At 42.5% G+C, this 17,786-nt stretch overlaps 1 protein-coding gene across 1 annotated transcript; it reads left to right on the plus strand.

Annotated features, from left to right (window-relative positions):
• Window positions 1-1,501: 1,501 nt before the first annotated feature.
• On the plus strand, window positions 1,502-7,289 carry LOC123181894 (cyclin-dependent kinase D-1). The gene is made up of 7 exons (XM_044594300.1): window positions 1,502-1,854; window positions 2,509-2,807; window positions 2,878-2,986; window positions 3,953-4,078; window positions 5,924-6,159; window positions 6,251-6,574; window positions 6,708-7,289. The coding sequence occupies exons 1-7, from the start codon at window positions 1,738-1,740 to the stop codon at window positions 6,769-6,771; spliced, it is 1,275 nt and encodes a 424-aa protein (XP_044450235.1). The 5' UTR covers window positions 1,502-1,737; the 3' UTR covers window positions 6,772-7,289.
• Window positions 7,290-17,786: the final 10,497 nt, after the last annotated feature.

A 17,786-nucleotide genomic window follows, 5' to 3' on the forward strand; every position in this document is an offset into this window, starting at 1 on the left:
GACGGGGGAAGTGCCTGGGCAACACGGGGAGAGAATGTTGGGATTTTTTTTTTCTTTGCTTTTTTATCCATGTAGCATTGTCTTTCGCAAAACGTTACGCCACATCAGCGAAAAAGGCCCCATCTGTCGTATAAATGCACTTAAACGAGCTAAATCCGCCGATCAGTGGTTTGTAAAAGGATTATACAACATGTGATGTTTTCTGCAAAAAGAGTGTAACGTAATGTTTTCTGCTAATCTAGCCTTGTTTTTGAGTACGTGCTAATCTAGCCTTCAAAGTGGTGGTTTTCTACAATTTACTCATTTAGGGCAGATAACTTGTGTGTACTACTACGACTCCACATGCTGTGTTGGAGGATCATCGGATGGACTATGATCTTCAACCATGGTTCATGGTCATCTTGCCCACCACGGGCACCAAGTCCACCACGCGTGCCTTTAGGGTTCACAACTACTCCGCCTCACAGCTCCTCGACGAGTAGCAGACTTCCGACCATTTCTACTTCCGCGGCCACGAGTGGCGAGTCGAGGTGCCGCCGACAGCTTTGTTCCGCGATGCCTCCGGGGTACACCACCACGTCGTCACCTTCAGAGTCAGCACCGCCCCATACCCCCCCCCAAGGGGTACGCCCAGACCACCACCAAGGCCAGGATCTCCATACAGATCCTGGACAGGAGCGGGAGGCCTATCGTCTTCCATAACACAATGGTCGACAAGCGCAAGCTCCTGGGCTGGTGTCGCGCGCTCATGGAGCGGATCCGCTTCCAGAGGGTTGAGGTGGAGGCGACGGCGTGCGTCCGCACCGATAACAACTTCACGGCCAGGTCATGATGGCTCCGTTATGGGAGCGGCGATAGTGACGTGTCGACAACTCGTTCTGGCGGTGGCAGTGGTCGTTAAATGGTCCATAGATCTCGATGTATTTTTTTTATTATGTTTGAGATGCTTTTCTATTTTAGTGAATCTTTTATAATAGATCCGTGGTATTGGAAACAAAAACTATTCTTTTAACACAATACAGATGTAGATGCTCATACATACGCACATACACTCATCCCTATAAACGCATATACACACATTCTACTCTACAAGCATCTTAAAGAGATCGAGTTGGCACATCATCTTGAGATTGACGAACGCCTTCGTAGTACGTTTGGTGGGTTGGTTGCCACACTCACCCCTATGACGCGCATCGCCGGAATGCTCTAATAAATTCAGAAAAATAGAACCAATGCCAAGTATAGGACTTGAAATCTGGTGACCATTCCAACTAGGATCAGTTCGTGAAAGAAAAACTCTTTTTTGGCGAGACGTGAAAGAAAAACTGATACACCCTCAGTACTAGCTAGGCTCTGCCCTAGGGTCTTTGCTCGCGATTCAAACGGTCCGAAACAAGGAACCCTCAGCAGCGAGCGAGCTGGCCCAGCTCACAATCAACCAACGGGCGTGGAGGAGCGGTCCAAGACCAAGAAAGAAAAGGCAAACCCATTTACAAACGGAATCCGGAACAAACACCTATAGGCCGAAATATAGTGCGAAAACACGGAATTTTCCTTTCCTCCTTCCTCTTCCCCCGGCGCCGAACGGCAGGGCCGCACCTCGCCGCGCCCCCACCCGCCGCCCCCTCGCCTCCCCGCCTGCCCCTCCCGCAGCGCCCCCTCCCCCGCGCTCTCCGGGATCCCCCGCTCCTGCGCCGCCCCCTCCGGAGGGGAGGCTGGCGGTGGGCCCCGCCCCACATGGCGAGCGGCGGCGGCGACGACGCGGGCGAGAAGCGCGTCACGGACCGCTACCTCAAGCGCGAGGTCCTCGGAGAGGGCACGTACGGGGTCGTATTCAAGGCCATCGACACCAAGGTCGGACCTTCCCTCCCCCCCCGCCCCCGCTCCTAAACCCTCGCGGCGCGCTGATCTGCGCCCGCCCCTCGAGAATTAGGCCACAGGCGGCTCCGTCTCCCCCTTGGTCCGTCCGTCTGCTTTCTGGTGGATATAGGTTGTGGAGCGATTCAGCTTAGGGTTTAGGGCTTTTGGTCGCGGCAGCTCTCTGAATTGGCCTCGCTGGTTGTTCTGGGCTCGGCGTGAATTGGCTAGGGTTGTTTCTCAGCAGAGGCCGAGCAGGCTAGCCTCCCGCCATGCGTGATTAGCTCCTAGGAGAATGTAATTCACCTTGTTTCGTTCGTTCACTGGCATCGCTGATTGAGCTGGTCCTGTTGACACTATGGTGGGTTTTAGCTGCAGTGCAGGTTTTGGCAAATCTGTTGTAGTGGAATAACAGGTCATGCCATTTGGTCCTTAATAGTCTTGCGTCTCTGGATAGTAGGGCTAGGGGGTCCAAGGTGTTAAAATTTCATTCAAGAGGTGTTCAGTATTCCCAAGTTAACTCTTTCAGGTCTCTAGGATTGAATCTTGACAGGTTTCTTTCTGCTTTCGATGATGCTTGCTCAGGTTTCAGTTGTGATACTTCATTCCGTTTGAGCTAATGATCATAAATGGCATGCCTTTTATTTTCAGACTGGGGAGACAGTTGCTATCAAGAGAATCCGCTTAGGGAAGTACAAGGAAGGCGTCAACTTCACTGCATTGAGGGAAATCAAGCTGCTTAAGGAGCTGAAAGATCCTAATATTATAGAGTTGATTGATGCTTTCCCTTACAAGGGAAACTTGCACCTTGTATTTGAGTTTATGGAAACAGACCTGGAAGCAGTCATTCGTGATAGGAACATTGTATTATCTCCAGCAGACATAAAATCTTATATTCAGATGATGTTGAAAGGTCTAGCCTTTTGCCATAAGAAATGGGTGCTGCACAGGTACCTACTATCTGGCTAATTTCTTTTTGGGAAAACAACATTCGAGTCTTTAACACAAGCTGTACTGCAGGGATATGAAACCAAATAATCTACTTATCGGTGCTGAAGGACAGCTCAAGCTTGGCGATTTTGGTCTAGCACGCATATTCGGGAGCCCAGAACGGAACTTCACTCACCAGGTTCTTGTTAATAGATATATGTGAATATGCATTCTGTTAATTGTGTCCCGGACTCTTAGAAATCCCAGAAATTGGTTATAGAAATAAAATTGTACGGTGGCAACTTTCTTCAAGTAGTATTATTACTTCCTATGCTTTATATGCCTCTAGGCAGTCTGTATAGTGCTGGTTGATGCTTCTAATTTTCTGCTTATCCATTAAGAACATGATACATGCTTGCCAGTATTTGTCGATTATTAACAATAACAATATTAATTTGGAGTACCATGGCACTTTGGAGGTAGATAGATTTGTCTGTAAATTATATCTCCTCGCGGTATCAATTGCCTGCTAAAGTTTAAAATATAAAATATCTTAAACCAGCTAAGTGAAGTATCCTTGGAGCTGCTGACTATTCTAGGATAGAAAAGCTTTCTGGATAGAACAAACATGTACATTATCTTATGCTATTGAGCTATTCTGAGGACATCTGAATGATAATTTGCTTCCTATATGAGCTTTTGGATTGCTCTTTGTTGATTCCTTGGTGATGTAATTATGAAAAGTGCTACTCCCCCTCTGTTCCTAAATATAAGACGTTTTGGCAGTTCAAATTGTGTTGCCAAAACGTCTTATATTTAGGAACGGAGGGAGTAAAAATGTTGATTTAACAAGGGTACTTCTTTCAAACTCACCGATGCTGATCAGAAAAGGATGCTAACTGTAAATGATTTATGCTCGCTGTGGATTTTCATTCTTGCAAGTTACATTAGATCCTCCCAGCAAAAAGTTACATTATATCTGGAAGATCTCTTAGTCCATCCTTTTATTCAGTACAACATTAAACATCACCTAGGCAAGTACCATCTCTAAGCTTATTTCATAGTGTGGTTTACTGCAATGTGATTAATTTGCACTTTATCTTTTGTTTGAGTTACATTGTCCTGATGGACCCTTGAAATTTGACTGTTTTTTCACCACATTTAGGTCTTTGCGCGATGGTACCGAGCGCCAGAGTTACTGTTTGGTACTAAGCAGTATGGATCTGCCGTTGATGTTTGGGCTGCTGGTTGTATTTTTGCCGAGTTGCTGCTTAGACGACCATTTCTCCAGGTTTAACAGCCTCTCAGTTTTCTCAATATGGTCACTATATTTATTCATTTGAATCTATGTCTGATTAAGATATATTGTCTTTGACTCTGAATGTAACATGTGTATGGCTAAGTACACTGTTCATTGATGATGTGATAACTGCATGGGTGAAACAGTTTTTATGTCACAACTCAAAACATTGTTTTGAAAGCTCGACCGGACTGTAAGTACAGCTGGGAAAAACTGGAAATTGGTCTGCTCCTGTGGAGTTCTTGTGTTGTCCCAGAAAGTAGACCGCTTTGAGCCCGCTAATGGATTAATTAAACAAACTGCTTTCATGTGTGACTTAATTTAAGGTAAAAATGTGTAACTTAATTTAATGTTAAAAAAATGTACTCCCTCTGTAACATTTTATAAGACGTGTTAGAGTCCATGGCAGTGTCCAAAAACGTCTTATATTATGTTACAGAGGGAGTATGACTTAATTTCTTTTTGGAGGATTTAAACATTTGACAGTAGATTGTGTGAACCGGGAGCTAATTGCTCCTAGCCACACAGCATGCAAGCATTTATGCCAGACGTGTTAAAACTGAAAAGAAACAAAATACAGCAGTGATAAAGAAAGGTTCAAATGAAGTAAGCTCGGTTCATATTTTGGTATACCTGTTTTCTTGTTCGCACAAATATGTAGTTCAACTTCACAATATTGTTTTTTTGGTAATCAGTGGGGCTGGTTTGCATATAAATATTCTCTTGGCTAGGTCAATGACTAGGTTCCAGAGATATGGTTGTGGTTGGTACTAAGGCTGCTTTACCAGATTTAGTTAATTCCCTTGAACTGTACTTTCTTTTTTGCCCAGAATTGGCGAAATCTAAACCTAAAAGTAAATACCATGTTGATTTTGGTTTCTCAAGCTTGGCAGGAAAAATGCATCACTTCTCTTCTTCCTTCCAATCTCTTGTGTATAAATGATGCCTTGTGTTTTCCTCCTCCCCATCTGATATTATAGTCTTTTGTTTATTTGGTTATGTGCACTCTGTACATGCATAATATGTTTTGGGTGAACATATAGCTGAGAGTAGGGTGCCTACTTGTTTTAACTACAGAAAGGTTTTCAGTGTTCACTGTTCTGGGCACTTCTGGTTACCCAGTAGGGTACCACTGAAAATTGAACTTTTACTTACTGGTTATCATTCTGCCTGTATTATAAAACTCTGTGGACTTGATCTGAGGTACAAATATATCGAGGAATCTGTGTGGCTAGATAACATGAACGTTTAATGTTGGTGAATCGACCATAACTATGTTTCATTCAAGTGAATGATCGAGCATTTTTTATTAAGGCCAGTTGTCGCAGTCTGTTTTCTTACCCCCCCCCCCCCCCCCCCCCCCCCCCCCAGTCCAATCGATCTTGTGTATTGGAAAGTTCATGGATGCGGTTCATCATGGTAGCGGAAGGTGAAAAATATGAGAACCGGTGCCGGTTATAAGTGAACTAGAAGTATGTATTTGCTGATATTTTATCAAAAAAAATGTCTAACAAATGGTACCACATATGATGATTACTCATGCTTTGGAGAAACAATGCCCTATAGTCTATACTCATCATTTAGGACAGCATTCCCACATGTGGCTTTTCTAAGCATTGGTTTCTTAAATCCTTTAGGATGCTACTTCTAAAGAATGACCTTTCCTGGATTAATCCTTGGGGAGGGTGACAAACATTCCTTTTGGGTGGCATGTTTAAGGGTGTGCCTTGGTTTGAAACTGCGAAACTCTAGTTTAAGTAAATGATTGGCAACTTCCATTTTGGCATTTGACGAGCTTTCAGGGGCACTCCAAGTTACTAAAATTAAATGATGCAGGGTTCTAGTGACATTGATCAACTCGGGAAGATCTTTGCGGCATTTGGAACCCCAAAGTCTTCTCAATGGCCAGACATGGTTTGCCTTCCAGATTACGTTGAATACCAGTTTGTCTCTGCTCCTCCTCTTCGTTCGTTGTTTCCAATGGCCAGTGACGATGCTTTGGATCTTCTGTCAAGAATGTTTACATATGACCCAAAAGCAAGAATCACTGCTCAGCAGGCTCTAGAACACAGGTATGCTGATGTGAATGTGACCGACCAGAAACACGAGCCTTTCTCTGTTACCAGTATGCCTAACGAAACTGTGCTCATGTTTCATGTGAAGGTACTTCTCATCAGTACCAGCTCCAACAAAACCAAATTTGCTGCCAAGGCCAAAGCTGAAAGGGGACCCAGGGAATGACAAGATACCTGATCTGAATCTGCAGGGCGGCCCTGTCGTTGTGTCCCCGCCAAGGAAGTTGCGCAGAGTGTCTGCCCCTGATGGGATGGAAATCAATGCTCATCGAGCAGAGAAAGCAGAAGAGCATCCTACTACAGGCATGAGGCGCAGCGAGGGCATGTCCAGTCAGAGTTCTAGAATACCAATGTCAGTTGATGTTGGAGTTGTGTTTGGCACACGACCAGCTCCTCGACCAACATTGAATAGGTAAACAGCACTAGTATGACCACTGGAACTTATTCCAGTTTTTAAAATGTGACCAGTGAGCCTATTGAATCTAGGATTATATTTATTCAGCTCTCTTCATGTGAAAAATTGACCATTTAAACCTCTTTTGCAGTGCTGACAAGTCGCGTCTAAAAAGGAAATTAGATATGGATCCTGAATTCGAGTACGCAGAGTAAAAGAAGTTTGCGTGCATCATTTCCCCCCTCACCGGTGTGTTGATTTTTTCTACATATTCTTTGAAGAGGCAATTCCAACAAAAGAATGTGTCCAAAGCCATAAAAGCTTCACTGAAGGTCGCCGACACAATCAACTGTGCTGCCCAGCCAAGCTCATTCCTATAATGTGAAAGTGAAGAGATGTGTCGCTGATTTACGCCAAGAGGCATGCACAGGTGATTCCTATAATTAGCCGATTTCCATGAGGAAGGCCCCTCCTCAATCTGTAACCTTCATTGGGTACGTGAGTTTGCTCCGGCGAGAACCCGAGTCTGTAATCTTTATCGGATATATAAACATTTTGTTCTTGTGTGGACATTGAGCTTTTGAGTGTTGTTTAGTCGGACATGTTAGGTGCAGTAATTCCTGTAACCAAGAGCAGGTTATAATATTATATGTTGATTCTTGTAAGACGATGTAACAGTGAGTGCATTGGCGGACACAAAGGAAAAATGAAAGAAACTCAAGTGTTGATTCCAGATGAGTTGTTGTTGCAGTATTATAATTGCAGTGTTTAGCAACATTTTTAATGCATTCAATACTTAATAAATATTTAGGCATCAACATGCAATTCTTCATTTTCAGCTGATCAACTTAAACATGTTTCTAACTTTCTACTGTATTGCATGTAAAAGTTAAGGATTTTTTTTCTATTTCAAAAGAGAAAAGTCCACTTTTCGACCTTCAAGTTACCACTTGGTTTAAGAATCAATTCTCAACTTCAAAGCCTATTACTGCACCCCTAAACTTTCAATACCGTTGGTAACCTGAGGTTCGCAAAGTCGGAAATTCGTTGGTGCTCCCGGGAGCGCGCGCTCCTGCGTGCGATTTTTTTTTTTCAAAGTGTGAAAAAATTTACAAAAAAATTGGTGCATACATCTCGACATTATATGTGTGCACGTCAAGTTTCGGAGAAAACCGACATTTTTTGCGGCTTGTGTAAAAAAGACAAAAGGATGTCTTGTGAAAAGCATTTTTTAACATCGGGTTTTGTCTTTTTCATATGCAACACATAAGTTGTCTGTTTTTCGCAAAATGACTTTGTGAACATGTACAATATTAAGATGTACGCGTCAAGTTTTTGTTTGAATTTTTTTGACATTTCAAAATATGTCTAAAACACATTTTAAAACCAGAAGCGCGTGCTTCCATGTGCCAAAACGCCGTTCTCGTTGAAAAGTGGACTTTTCTGGTAAGGAAACAAAGATGGTTTTGCTTTGTATAAGTTCTCACAACTGTGTTGTTACTTGAGCTGTGAGCACACAAAAGTGGTACATTGCTCTGCATTTACACTGACTAAAACGCACGTTTATGAACGAAGTAAACGCTTCACCAACGAGGCCCTCAGTTAATCATTCGTCTAATGGCTGATGGGCGATGTTTAGCTCGGGTGTTGCAAGCGAGGACGCAAACAAATGCAATGCCTAGAAGATCTAGTGGTTCGTAGGAGAGAGGTGGGCTGATATCGATGCATGCCATAGAAAATCCATCTGCTAGAGGTCAAATTTCATGTGGGAAAAGACACCTTTGCTAACTTTACAGATGATGTCTACAGTAGATGCACGTGAACTTGTGATGGACTGACTGAGGGCATCTTCAATAGTTATGATGTTGTCGTTGATAAAGTATATATTCTATAAAATAATGTGTATGGGATGATGTAGCGGAGAATAAAGTAGAATAGCGGGGTACAGACGCACATGCTCACAAATTGTACAAGTCTATAGTGGATGATGTGAACTTGTGACGGACCGACTAAGGGCATCTTCAATAGTTATGCAATATTCCCTACATATACATATAGATGTGCATTACATGTTAATACACTTTTATTAAAAAATGCGTAATCTAAAAAAGATACAATTTGGTAGGCACATAATTTCGTACGATTTCAAAATGTATTTTTATCTTTCAAAAAGAAAAGGGCCTCTATGCAACTTGTGATCTATTCCTTTTTTTTGCGTGCAAACCATGCTTTTTGGTTAATGTCTAAGGATATCTTGTATGTAAAATATTCCTATCTAGTTTTTGTCAAAATCAATGGAGACACAACTTAATCAACCTCCACACAAATATATGTAGCTACTCCATTTGTTCTAAATTAATAAGAGTTCTAGCTTTGTCCGCTCTATAGAAAAATATACTAATATATATACCACATCAAATGTATATGCTATGAAAGTATATTTCATGCTGAATCAATGAAACTATCTTGATGTTATAAATGTTGATACATCTTTCTATAGACTTGGTCAAAGTAAAAGAAGTTTGATTTTTGACAAAACTAGAACTTTAATTAATTTAGAACAGATGGAGCATGACCTGCGGGGCTTAGGAGGAAAAATTGCATCACCGATTCACCGTAGCTATGACCCAAACACCTTGCTAACACCAAGTGAGTGGCAATACCGAGTTGTCTTTTAACCAAGCAGGCCCACAATGTTTTAATGCCTTTGAAGTTAGAATTGTGTTTTGTATTCCCTAGATTATATTTTGTACTCCCATTGCTCCATGGTGCATAGTTGTTAAGCATGTCACATAAGTGAAAAAATGACATGGCAAAACAGTTAAGGAGGAGAGAGAACACTTTGATGATCCTAGAAAGAGACAATGCCAAGTGCGTGAACCTATGCAAAACACTTAAATGAAGGAAGCTCACTAATGTATGGAAGAGTTTAGTTGCTAAGTAATTAAATGAAGATAACTTATTGATACGTATCCAATGTATATATAATTTTTATTGTTTTATGCCACTATATTATTAAATTTTTATGCTTTATACGTCATTTTATATCATTTTTGGGAACTAACCTATTAACTCAGTGCCTACTGCCAGTTCCTGTTTTTTTTTCCTATTTCTTTGTTTCGTAGAAAAACCATACCAAAGGAAGTCCAAACACGATGAAACTTTACGGTGATTTTTTATGGACCAGAAGAGACCCTAGAAGCTTTAGGGGAGGGCTAGAAGACCTATCAGAGGCCCACAAGCTCAGGTGGCGTGCCCCTAAGCTTGTGGGGCCCTCGAGGCTCCATTTGCCCTAATTCCGGCGCTATAAATTCCCTAAAATCTAGAAACCCCAGAGCGAGACCTGAAACATTTTTATCGCCACCGCAAGCCTATGTTCTTGCGCGATCTCATCTGGAGGCCTCCGCCGATACTCTGTCCAAAGGGGAATCAATCACGGAGGCCATCTTCATCAACCTTGCTGCCTCCATGATGATGTGTGAGTCTCTCTCTCCCCCTCTATCTAATCTTCAATATAATGATCTCTCCGGAGATCTATTCGATGTAATCTTTACGGTGTTTTTGTTGGGATCCGATGAATTATGGGTTTATGATTAGATTTTTCATTGAAAGTAATTGAGTCTTTTCTGAGATTTATTATGTGTGATTTATAGCCTTATATTTCTCTCTGATCTACCTATCCTCTTTGGTCAATTAGATTGATTTATCTTCAGTGGGAGAGGTGCTTGGTAGTAGGTTCAATCTTGCGATGTCCTTACTCTGTGACAGGAGGAGTTGCAATGCACGTATTTGTATTGTTGCTACTAAGGGTAAAACGATGGGGTACAATCATATTAATTGATTTTACTTTGTCTACATTATGTCATCATGCTCCAAGCATTACTCTATTTGTTATGAGCTTAATACCTCAAGATGCATGCTCGATAGCCGTCAAGGAGTGGAGCAATAGTAGTAGATTTAGTAAAATTAATGGTCTAGTTGCCTTGGAAGTAATGCCTATATGTTGCCCAACAGTAATTTGTTTACCCACCGTTACTATGCCAATGAGAGAGATGCCTCTAGTAACGCTATGACCCCCCGGGTCCATTCACTTTATATTTACTAAAACCCTAAAAAACCTTGCATTAGTTTATTATCTTTTATTTTAATTTTTATTTATCTATCTACCACTATCATATTTGATCCTTACAATTAACGAGTACAAGGGGATTGACAACCCTCTTGACCACGTTGGATGCAAGTATTTGCTTTGTGTGTGGAGGTATCCTTGTCTTGTTTGCTTGGTGTCTCCTACTGATTCGATAACCTTGGTGCTTAACTCAGGAAAATACTATCTGCTACTATATTACATCACCCTTCCTCTTCGGGGAAATCCCAACGCATATCACAAGTAACACTTGTCAACAACAAATTAGCACATATGCATTGAGGACTTTAGCCGCTAAACTTTTTAATGCGCTTAGCAGCTCATCTAAGCAACTGTGCAGTGAAAGAGGCCTTTGGGCATTCCCAATGCTTGTATGTTAGCACGGTTTCATAGGTAAAAATCAGATGTGACAACCTATTTAATGAGGAAAGAGAGAGTAGCCATATCTTAAGGACCCTGATAAGTGCCACACGTCAGGTACGAGCACATGGCAACTTCGAGCATTTTTATTGCAAGTTCAGTGATGCGAGTATGGCAACTCATGACCACATCGTGCTTCATTTTAATTTTGACAGAAACTTGTCATGTGTCGTTGGAATTTGCCATTCTTGCGTGACTGGAATTGCCATCAAAAAGCGTCAAGGCCAAAGTGCCACACACCTGACTTGTGGCACTTATCATTTTGGCATCTTATATAGAAATGACGTGTGGTATTCATTTTGATATTATAGAGAATATTAATTGAGTGCCACGATTAATATCCTTCCTAATATCAACATGCACTTATTATTCTATATAATTCTCAATAGCGAACCAAAAACCAATCCCGACATTAACCATGTAGTTAACGCACAACTAAATGTGTATGTCCAATACATGCTGTTATTATAGAGAATATTAAGTGCATGTTGATATTAGGTAGGATAAGAATTGCGCGTTAACTAATTGGTTAATGTCGGGATTGGTTTTTGGTTCGCTGTTAACTGCATGCTAAACATGTTGAGCACTCAACATTGGAACAATGTAGGCCGTTTGATTGACATGGTTTGAAGGCCAAAATTAGTTGGATCTGATCCTTTATTTTTTTATAGTGCTACAGATAGACTTGCTATAAATACCCCCCTTCCAAAATATAAGATGTATTATCTTTTCAAAAATTTAAACCTCGCTATCTTTGACCATGTTTATAGACAAAAGTATCAATGTCTAGAATACCAAATCAATGTCGCTGAGTTCACCATGAAATATTTTTTTTATTTTATATATTTAGTATTGTAAATTGGTGAAACTGTGTCTATCATAGCTTACTACAGAACTTGTTTAGAATTGCTAAGATTTTAACGGTTTAAAGGTTTCAACATAAATATGAGATAAATAGTGGAGCATCACTTTAATGTAATAAGATGATCCAATAGAGAGATTATGAAAATACGCATTTATGTGTCATCACAAAAAAAAATCATTTCAGCTCACTACGACATAAATATATACAGAACATTTTTTGTCTAGGACACATACAACTGTATTTTCAATCGCACCGTTGGATCATGTTATATTATAGGTGCATTGTTTCAATATTTTTGAGAAATTTTACACCGTCGAAACCCTTAACTAGTTCCGTGGTAAGTTATAATAGAAAATCTAAAAATGCAAGTGGCACTTAAACTATATTTTGGTGTGATGACAATATGGTTAGTGGAACTAATATCGGTTGCTAAAGTTTATCTCAGGATATTGGTTCCAAGTGTTTCGTGATGGAGATGTGCGACCCCCCAATTCAAAAAGGTCAAAGGCGTGGCCAACTGGCGATTCGAAGGTTTTAGTTTTGGTTTGCTTCAAGTCGTAGGAAAGACCGCACTATTAAGAGGGGTCGGTGTGGATAAGTGTTGTGTGGGAATGCCATCGCCGAACCATATACACTAGCCTACCCATTCCTACCACTTAAATCCATAGTGTGCGTGCATGTGGTACTCAGAGAGCTTGCAACAGAAAGTTACTGGGTAACGCACGGGGTCTTTGGACCCCCACGCGCACAGGGTACTGCGTAACTCTTTGGGTACCCCATGCGCACGAGGTCTTTTGAACCCTGTGCGCACGGGGACCGCGTAAACTCCCCCGTGTGCACGGGGTGGTGTGAAAGTCTCTGAGTACCCCGTGCGCAGGGGGCTGACTTAGCCCGTGCGCACGGGGTCCAACGGGCAGAAACGGCCACCCGAGCATGAACACTATAAAAGCCCCCCTTCTTCCTCCTCCATCCCCAACCCTAATGTCTTGTTGAGCTCCACCATTAGTACACTCCATTTTGCTCAATACTCTCAATCCCTCCACCCAAACTTGTTGAAACTTTGGGGATTGGGAGAGCAAGACCTGATCTACATCTTGACCAAACCAAATCGCGTTCCCTGCAACATTTCTTCCCCATCACTATAAAAAAATACACTTCCGTGATGATACGTGTTTGTCACAGTAGGTCACCTTTTCTGTCATGTATGTACATCCATGACGATTTTATGATAGAATCAAGATAGTCATACATGTGCTGTCGTAGAAGTGTTCCATAACTATACCAAAATTATCATCACGGAAGTGTTCACTTCCATGACGATAAATGACGCATCATGGAAGTGCTTTCGTCAAGGGTAACCGACACGTGGCATCCACCGTAACGGGTCGTCGTTAAGCTATCATGTCTGGTTTTGGATCTGGTAACCCGTTAACAGCCCAGACCAATGGGGATTTTTCACGTGTAAAATTCTCATTGGCAGGAGGAAACACGTGTCAGCTCGTTAGTGGGTCAGATAGGCGCCTATGATATGTCGACACGTGCGACGGCCCACCACTGGCCCATTTAGCTTACAAAGGCCGGCCCATTTGACTTGGTCAAAAGTTAGCGGGCTGGCCCATGAAAAGCCTGTTAACGGTCTCTTTGCAAATAGCCCATTTTACGGCCCGGTAACTAACGGCCCATTAGGGCCTACCCGAAATCGGCCCAACAACGTCATGTGGGCCGTCGAATATAACACCAGCCCGTTTCACTTTCGGCCCATGTATGGCCCACGACGTCTTTCGGTCCATGTATGTCCCACGACGTCTTTCGGCCCATTGAGGCCTTTCGTATCTTTAGGCCCTTTAGTGGCCCACGGTGACTCCAGCCCATAATGAACAGTAAATTTCTTTGTACCCATTGACGGCCCATGATTCACATGGGCCGTTTCCAGCCCGTGTTAGCTTTCGGCCTACTGACGGCCCATACGTTCTTGGGCTCCTTTCTGGCCCTCGATTACTTCCGGCCCATTACTGGCCTGTTCCCCTAGTGGGCCAAATTCAGCCCGTGGCAAGAATCGGCCCGTTTGTGCCTTGTTAACCCGTTGCGCCATTTCCAGCCCGTCCTATATTCTGGCCCATTAACGACCCGTTATGCCTGTGAAGAATTAAGCCTTTGTTGTCCTCCGGTCTGTTAACGAACCGTTATCGTGCTGGGCCGATACCAATTATGCCCGTTTACGGCCCATGTAGACCCATTTATCCGATGGCCCGAGGCCCACCGATTCTACGGCCCGTAGGAGGCCCATGGATCCTATGGCCTGTAGCAGGGTCAAGGTTACCACGGTCCGTATATGGCCCATGGTTGTTGCGGCCACTAGCAAACCAGGGAAAAAGAAGACTAGGAAATAAATAAGCCTGAAACTAACGCCAAGCTATTAAGGCGATTGCACAGATTACATCCACTGGGCATCAAAGATCGCCACCAGTGCAAATATAGGGAACACCCTACACTATACAAAAATGGCTTGCCGTTTTCTTCAGCCGGTGGCTGCAGTTAAGAACAAATTTTGTATCGCAACAAAACAAATTACAACCATAAAACAAAAGGAAGGTTGGCATAAAAGTTAACAGTCTGGTAGATAAATGCACCACCAGAAGTTCAGAAGCTTAGTTCATTTGGCCTAGCTGTTACGTTTTCATGTTGTATTGTCCAATGGAGCACCATAACCTTCGCCTTCATTTCTCCTAGGCTGCTGAACAACATAGCAAATGTCTGATAGTCTGGTTTCAAAACCATGCATATCTTGACGACATCGAACAATGTCTGTCCTTGTTTCACAAAGGGTCTCTATTAGGGAATGGACTTGTGTCTGGAGCGCAGATATAACATTGTTTTGAGCTTGCATATCTTGATCATGAGGCAGTTTCGACGAGATTGCCTTAACAACCAACCCAATATTACGCATGAACATGCTTTTGGCACTGTTAGTGGACAGGTACTGACCCACTGCAGCAAGAGGTGACATTGCAGTTATAGTTGCCTTGTCACCTTCAGAAGGTGGCGGTTCCACCATTTTTTCCATAGCTTGCTGAAAAGTTGAGTTTTTACGTTAGTAGTACCAGAACAAAGGATATTAAGGAGGCAGCAAAACCAAACAAAATAGCTTTGGTCTATATACAGAACTTATTCTGGTGAACCCATGTAAAATATTAGTTGTATTTTACTGCAAAGTACATAATAAAACTAGGTTCCAAACATATGACCATGTACCATGGCTAATGTATTGTCTATTTCTTCACATTGTATTGATAGCTAAGGATAAAGAGACAAAGTTTATAATACGGTAAGCATAGTATGACATCATTCATACCACAAAACAACTGAGAACAGACAAACAGGCAATTGTAACGTTGTGTGGGCAAGTCCAACACGGAACTAGATTACAGATCAAGATCAAAGGAACATCACTCCTCTCTTTTAAACCTTGTAAGGTGCAATGATACGCCAAGACAATTGTGTATAAAATTGAAAAGAGTAATAGACATTGGCAGCAAACCATGTAGTTCAATGCATAAGTCAGAGTAAGTAGTAGTTAAAAGGCATGAGGATTAAGGACTTACAACAGCGGCTTTGACTGGTGTAGTCATGCCCTTCGTCTTACTGGTGTGACAGTCCTTGAAGATTTCCATAGCATTTGGTTCAGGTACTTTTTGGTCCTTGCAGGCTTTCCTCTGTATTTAGAACAAGTCAATATAGATATGATAATATGGTACAGCGAAAAGAGTGAAACAACAGCTAATTACAAGAGCCTCGCGGTGTGCAATATAGCTACGAGATCCCGTCGTCTGTTGGAATTTCACTTTTGTACGGTTGGCCTTGTTCTTTGAACAGTTCACCTACAAGAAGATAGATTTGTGAGGCACGTGTGTAGATAGGAGTTCAACATGTGATCTGATCACATATATATAATGTACCTGATACTTTGGATCAGACCAGTGTTTAACGAGGCCTCTCCAGCCTCTCCAGTATTCATCCGATATATTTTCCACTTGAGATGTTTGGGCAAGTTCACTGTTAGCCTTGCCTTCAAAGTGAGTTTTCCTCAAGTTATACCGATACTGTCGCAGAGCAGACTTGAAAACATGGGTGCAAGCTTGTCTGGTTGCATCATCTTGGCTATCCAACTTGAACCTCATCTGTTGAAAATTATGGGAGCCTCATTATCAACAACCTAGAAAGTATGGGAAAGAGCAAGACGATATTACTAGTTTCCATACATAACTATACTTATGTTGTGGAACGTAGTAATTTCAAGAAAAATTCCTACGCACACGCAAGATCATGGTGATGCATAGCAACGAGAGGGGAGAGTGTCGTCCACGTACCCTCGTAGACCGTAAGCGGAAGCGTTATGACAATGCGGTTGATGTAGTCGTACGTCTTCATGATCCGACCGACCCAAGTACCGAACACACGTCACCTCTGAGTTCTGCACACGTTCAGCTCGGCAACGTCCCACAAACTCACGATCCAGCAGAGCTTCGCGGGAGAGTTCCGTCAGCACGACAGCGTGATGACAGTGATGATGATGCTACCGACGCAGGGCTTCGCCTAAGCACCGCTACGATATTACCGAGGTGGATTATGGTGGAGGGGGCACCGCACATGGCTAAAAGATCAACTGATCAACTTGTGTGTCGATGGGGTGCCCCCTCCTCCGTATATAAAGGAGTGGAGGAGGGGGAGGGCGGCCCTCTATGGCGCGCCTTGGAGGAGTCCTACACCCACCGGGAGTAGGATTCCCCCTTCCCTAGTTGGACTAGGAGAGAAGTGAAGGAAATATGCCCTAGAGGCAATATCAAGTTATTATTTATTTCCTCATATCATGATAAATGTTTATTATTCATGCTAGAATTGTATTAACCGGAAACATAATACATGTGTGAATACATAGACAAACATAGTGTCACTAGTATGCCTCTACTTGAATAGCTCGTTAATCAAAGATGGTTGAGTTTCCTAGCCATAGCCATGAGTTGTCATTTGATTAACGGGATCACATCATTAGGAGAATGATGTGATTGACTTGACCCATTCCGTTAGCTTAGCACTTGATCGTTTAGTTTACTGCTATTGCTTTCTCCATGACTTATACATGTTCCTATGACTATGAGATTATGCAACTCCCGAATACCGGAGGAACACTTTGTGTGCTACCAAACGTCACAACGTAACTGGGTGATTATAAAGGTGCTCTATAGGTGTCTCCGATGGTACTTGTTGAGTTGGCATAGATCGAGACTAGGATTTGTCACTCCAATTGTCGGAGAGGTATCTCTGGGCCCTCTCGGTAATGCACATCACTATAAGCCTTGCAAGCAATGTGACTAATGAGTTAGTTGCGGGATGATGCATTACAGAACGAGTAAAGAGACTTGCCGGTAACGAGATTGAGCTAGGTATTGAGATACCAACCATCGAATCTCAGGCAAGTAACATACCGATGACAAAGGGAACAATGTATGTTGTTATGCGGTTTGACCGATAAATATCTTCGTAGAATATGTGTGAGCTAATACGAGCATCCATGTTCCGCTATTGGTTATTGACCGGAGACGTGTCTCGGTCATGTCTACATAGTTCTCAAACTCGTAGGGTCCGCACGCTTAAAGTTCTGTGACGATTGACATTATGAGTTTTTGTGTTTTCATGTACCGAAGGTAGTTCGGAGTCCCGGATATGATCACGGACATGACGAGGAGTCTCGAAATGGTCGAGACGTAAAGATCGATATATTGGACGACTATGTTCGGACA

The sequence above is a fragment of the Triticum aestivum genome, chromosome 1D (genome assembly GCF_018294505.1).
Source record: "Triticum aestivum cultivar Chinese Spring chromosome 1D, IWGSC CS RefSeq v2.1, whole genome shotgun sequence".
Classification (NCBI taxonomy): domain Eukaryota; kingdom Viridiplantae; phylum Streptophyta; class Magnoliopsida; order Poales; family Poaceae; genus Triticum; species Triticum aestivum.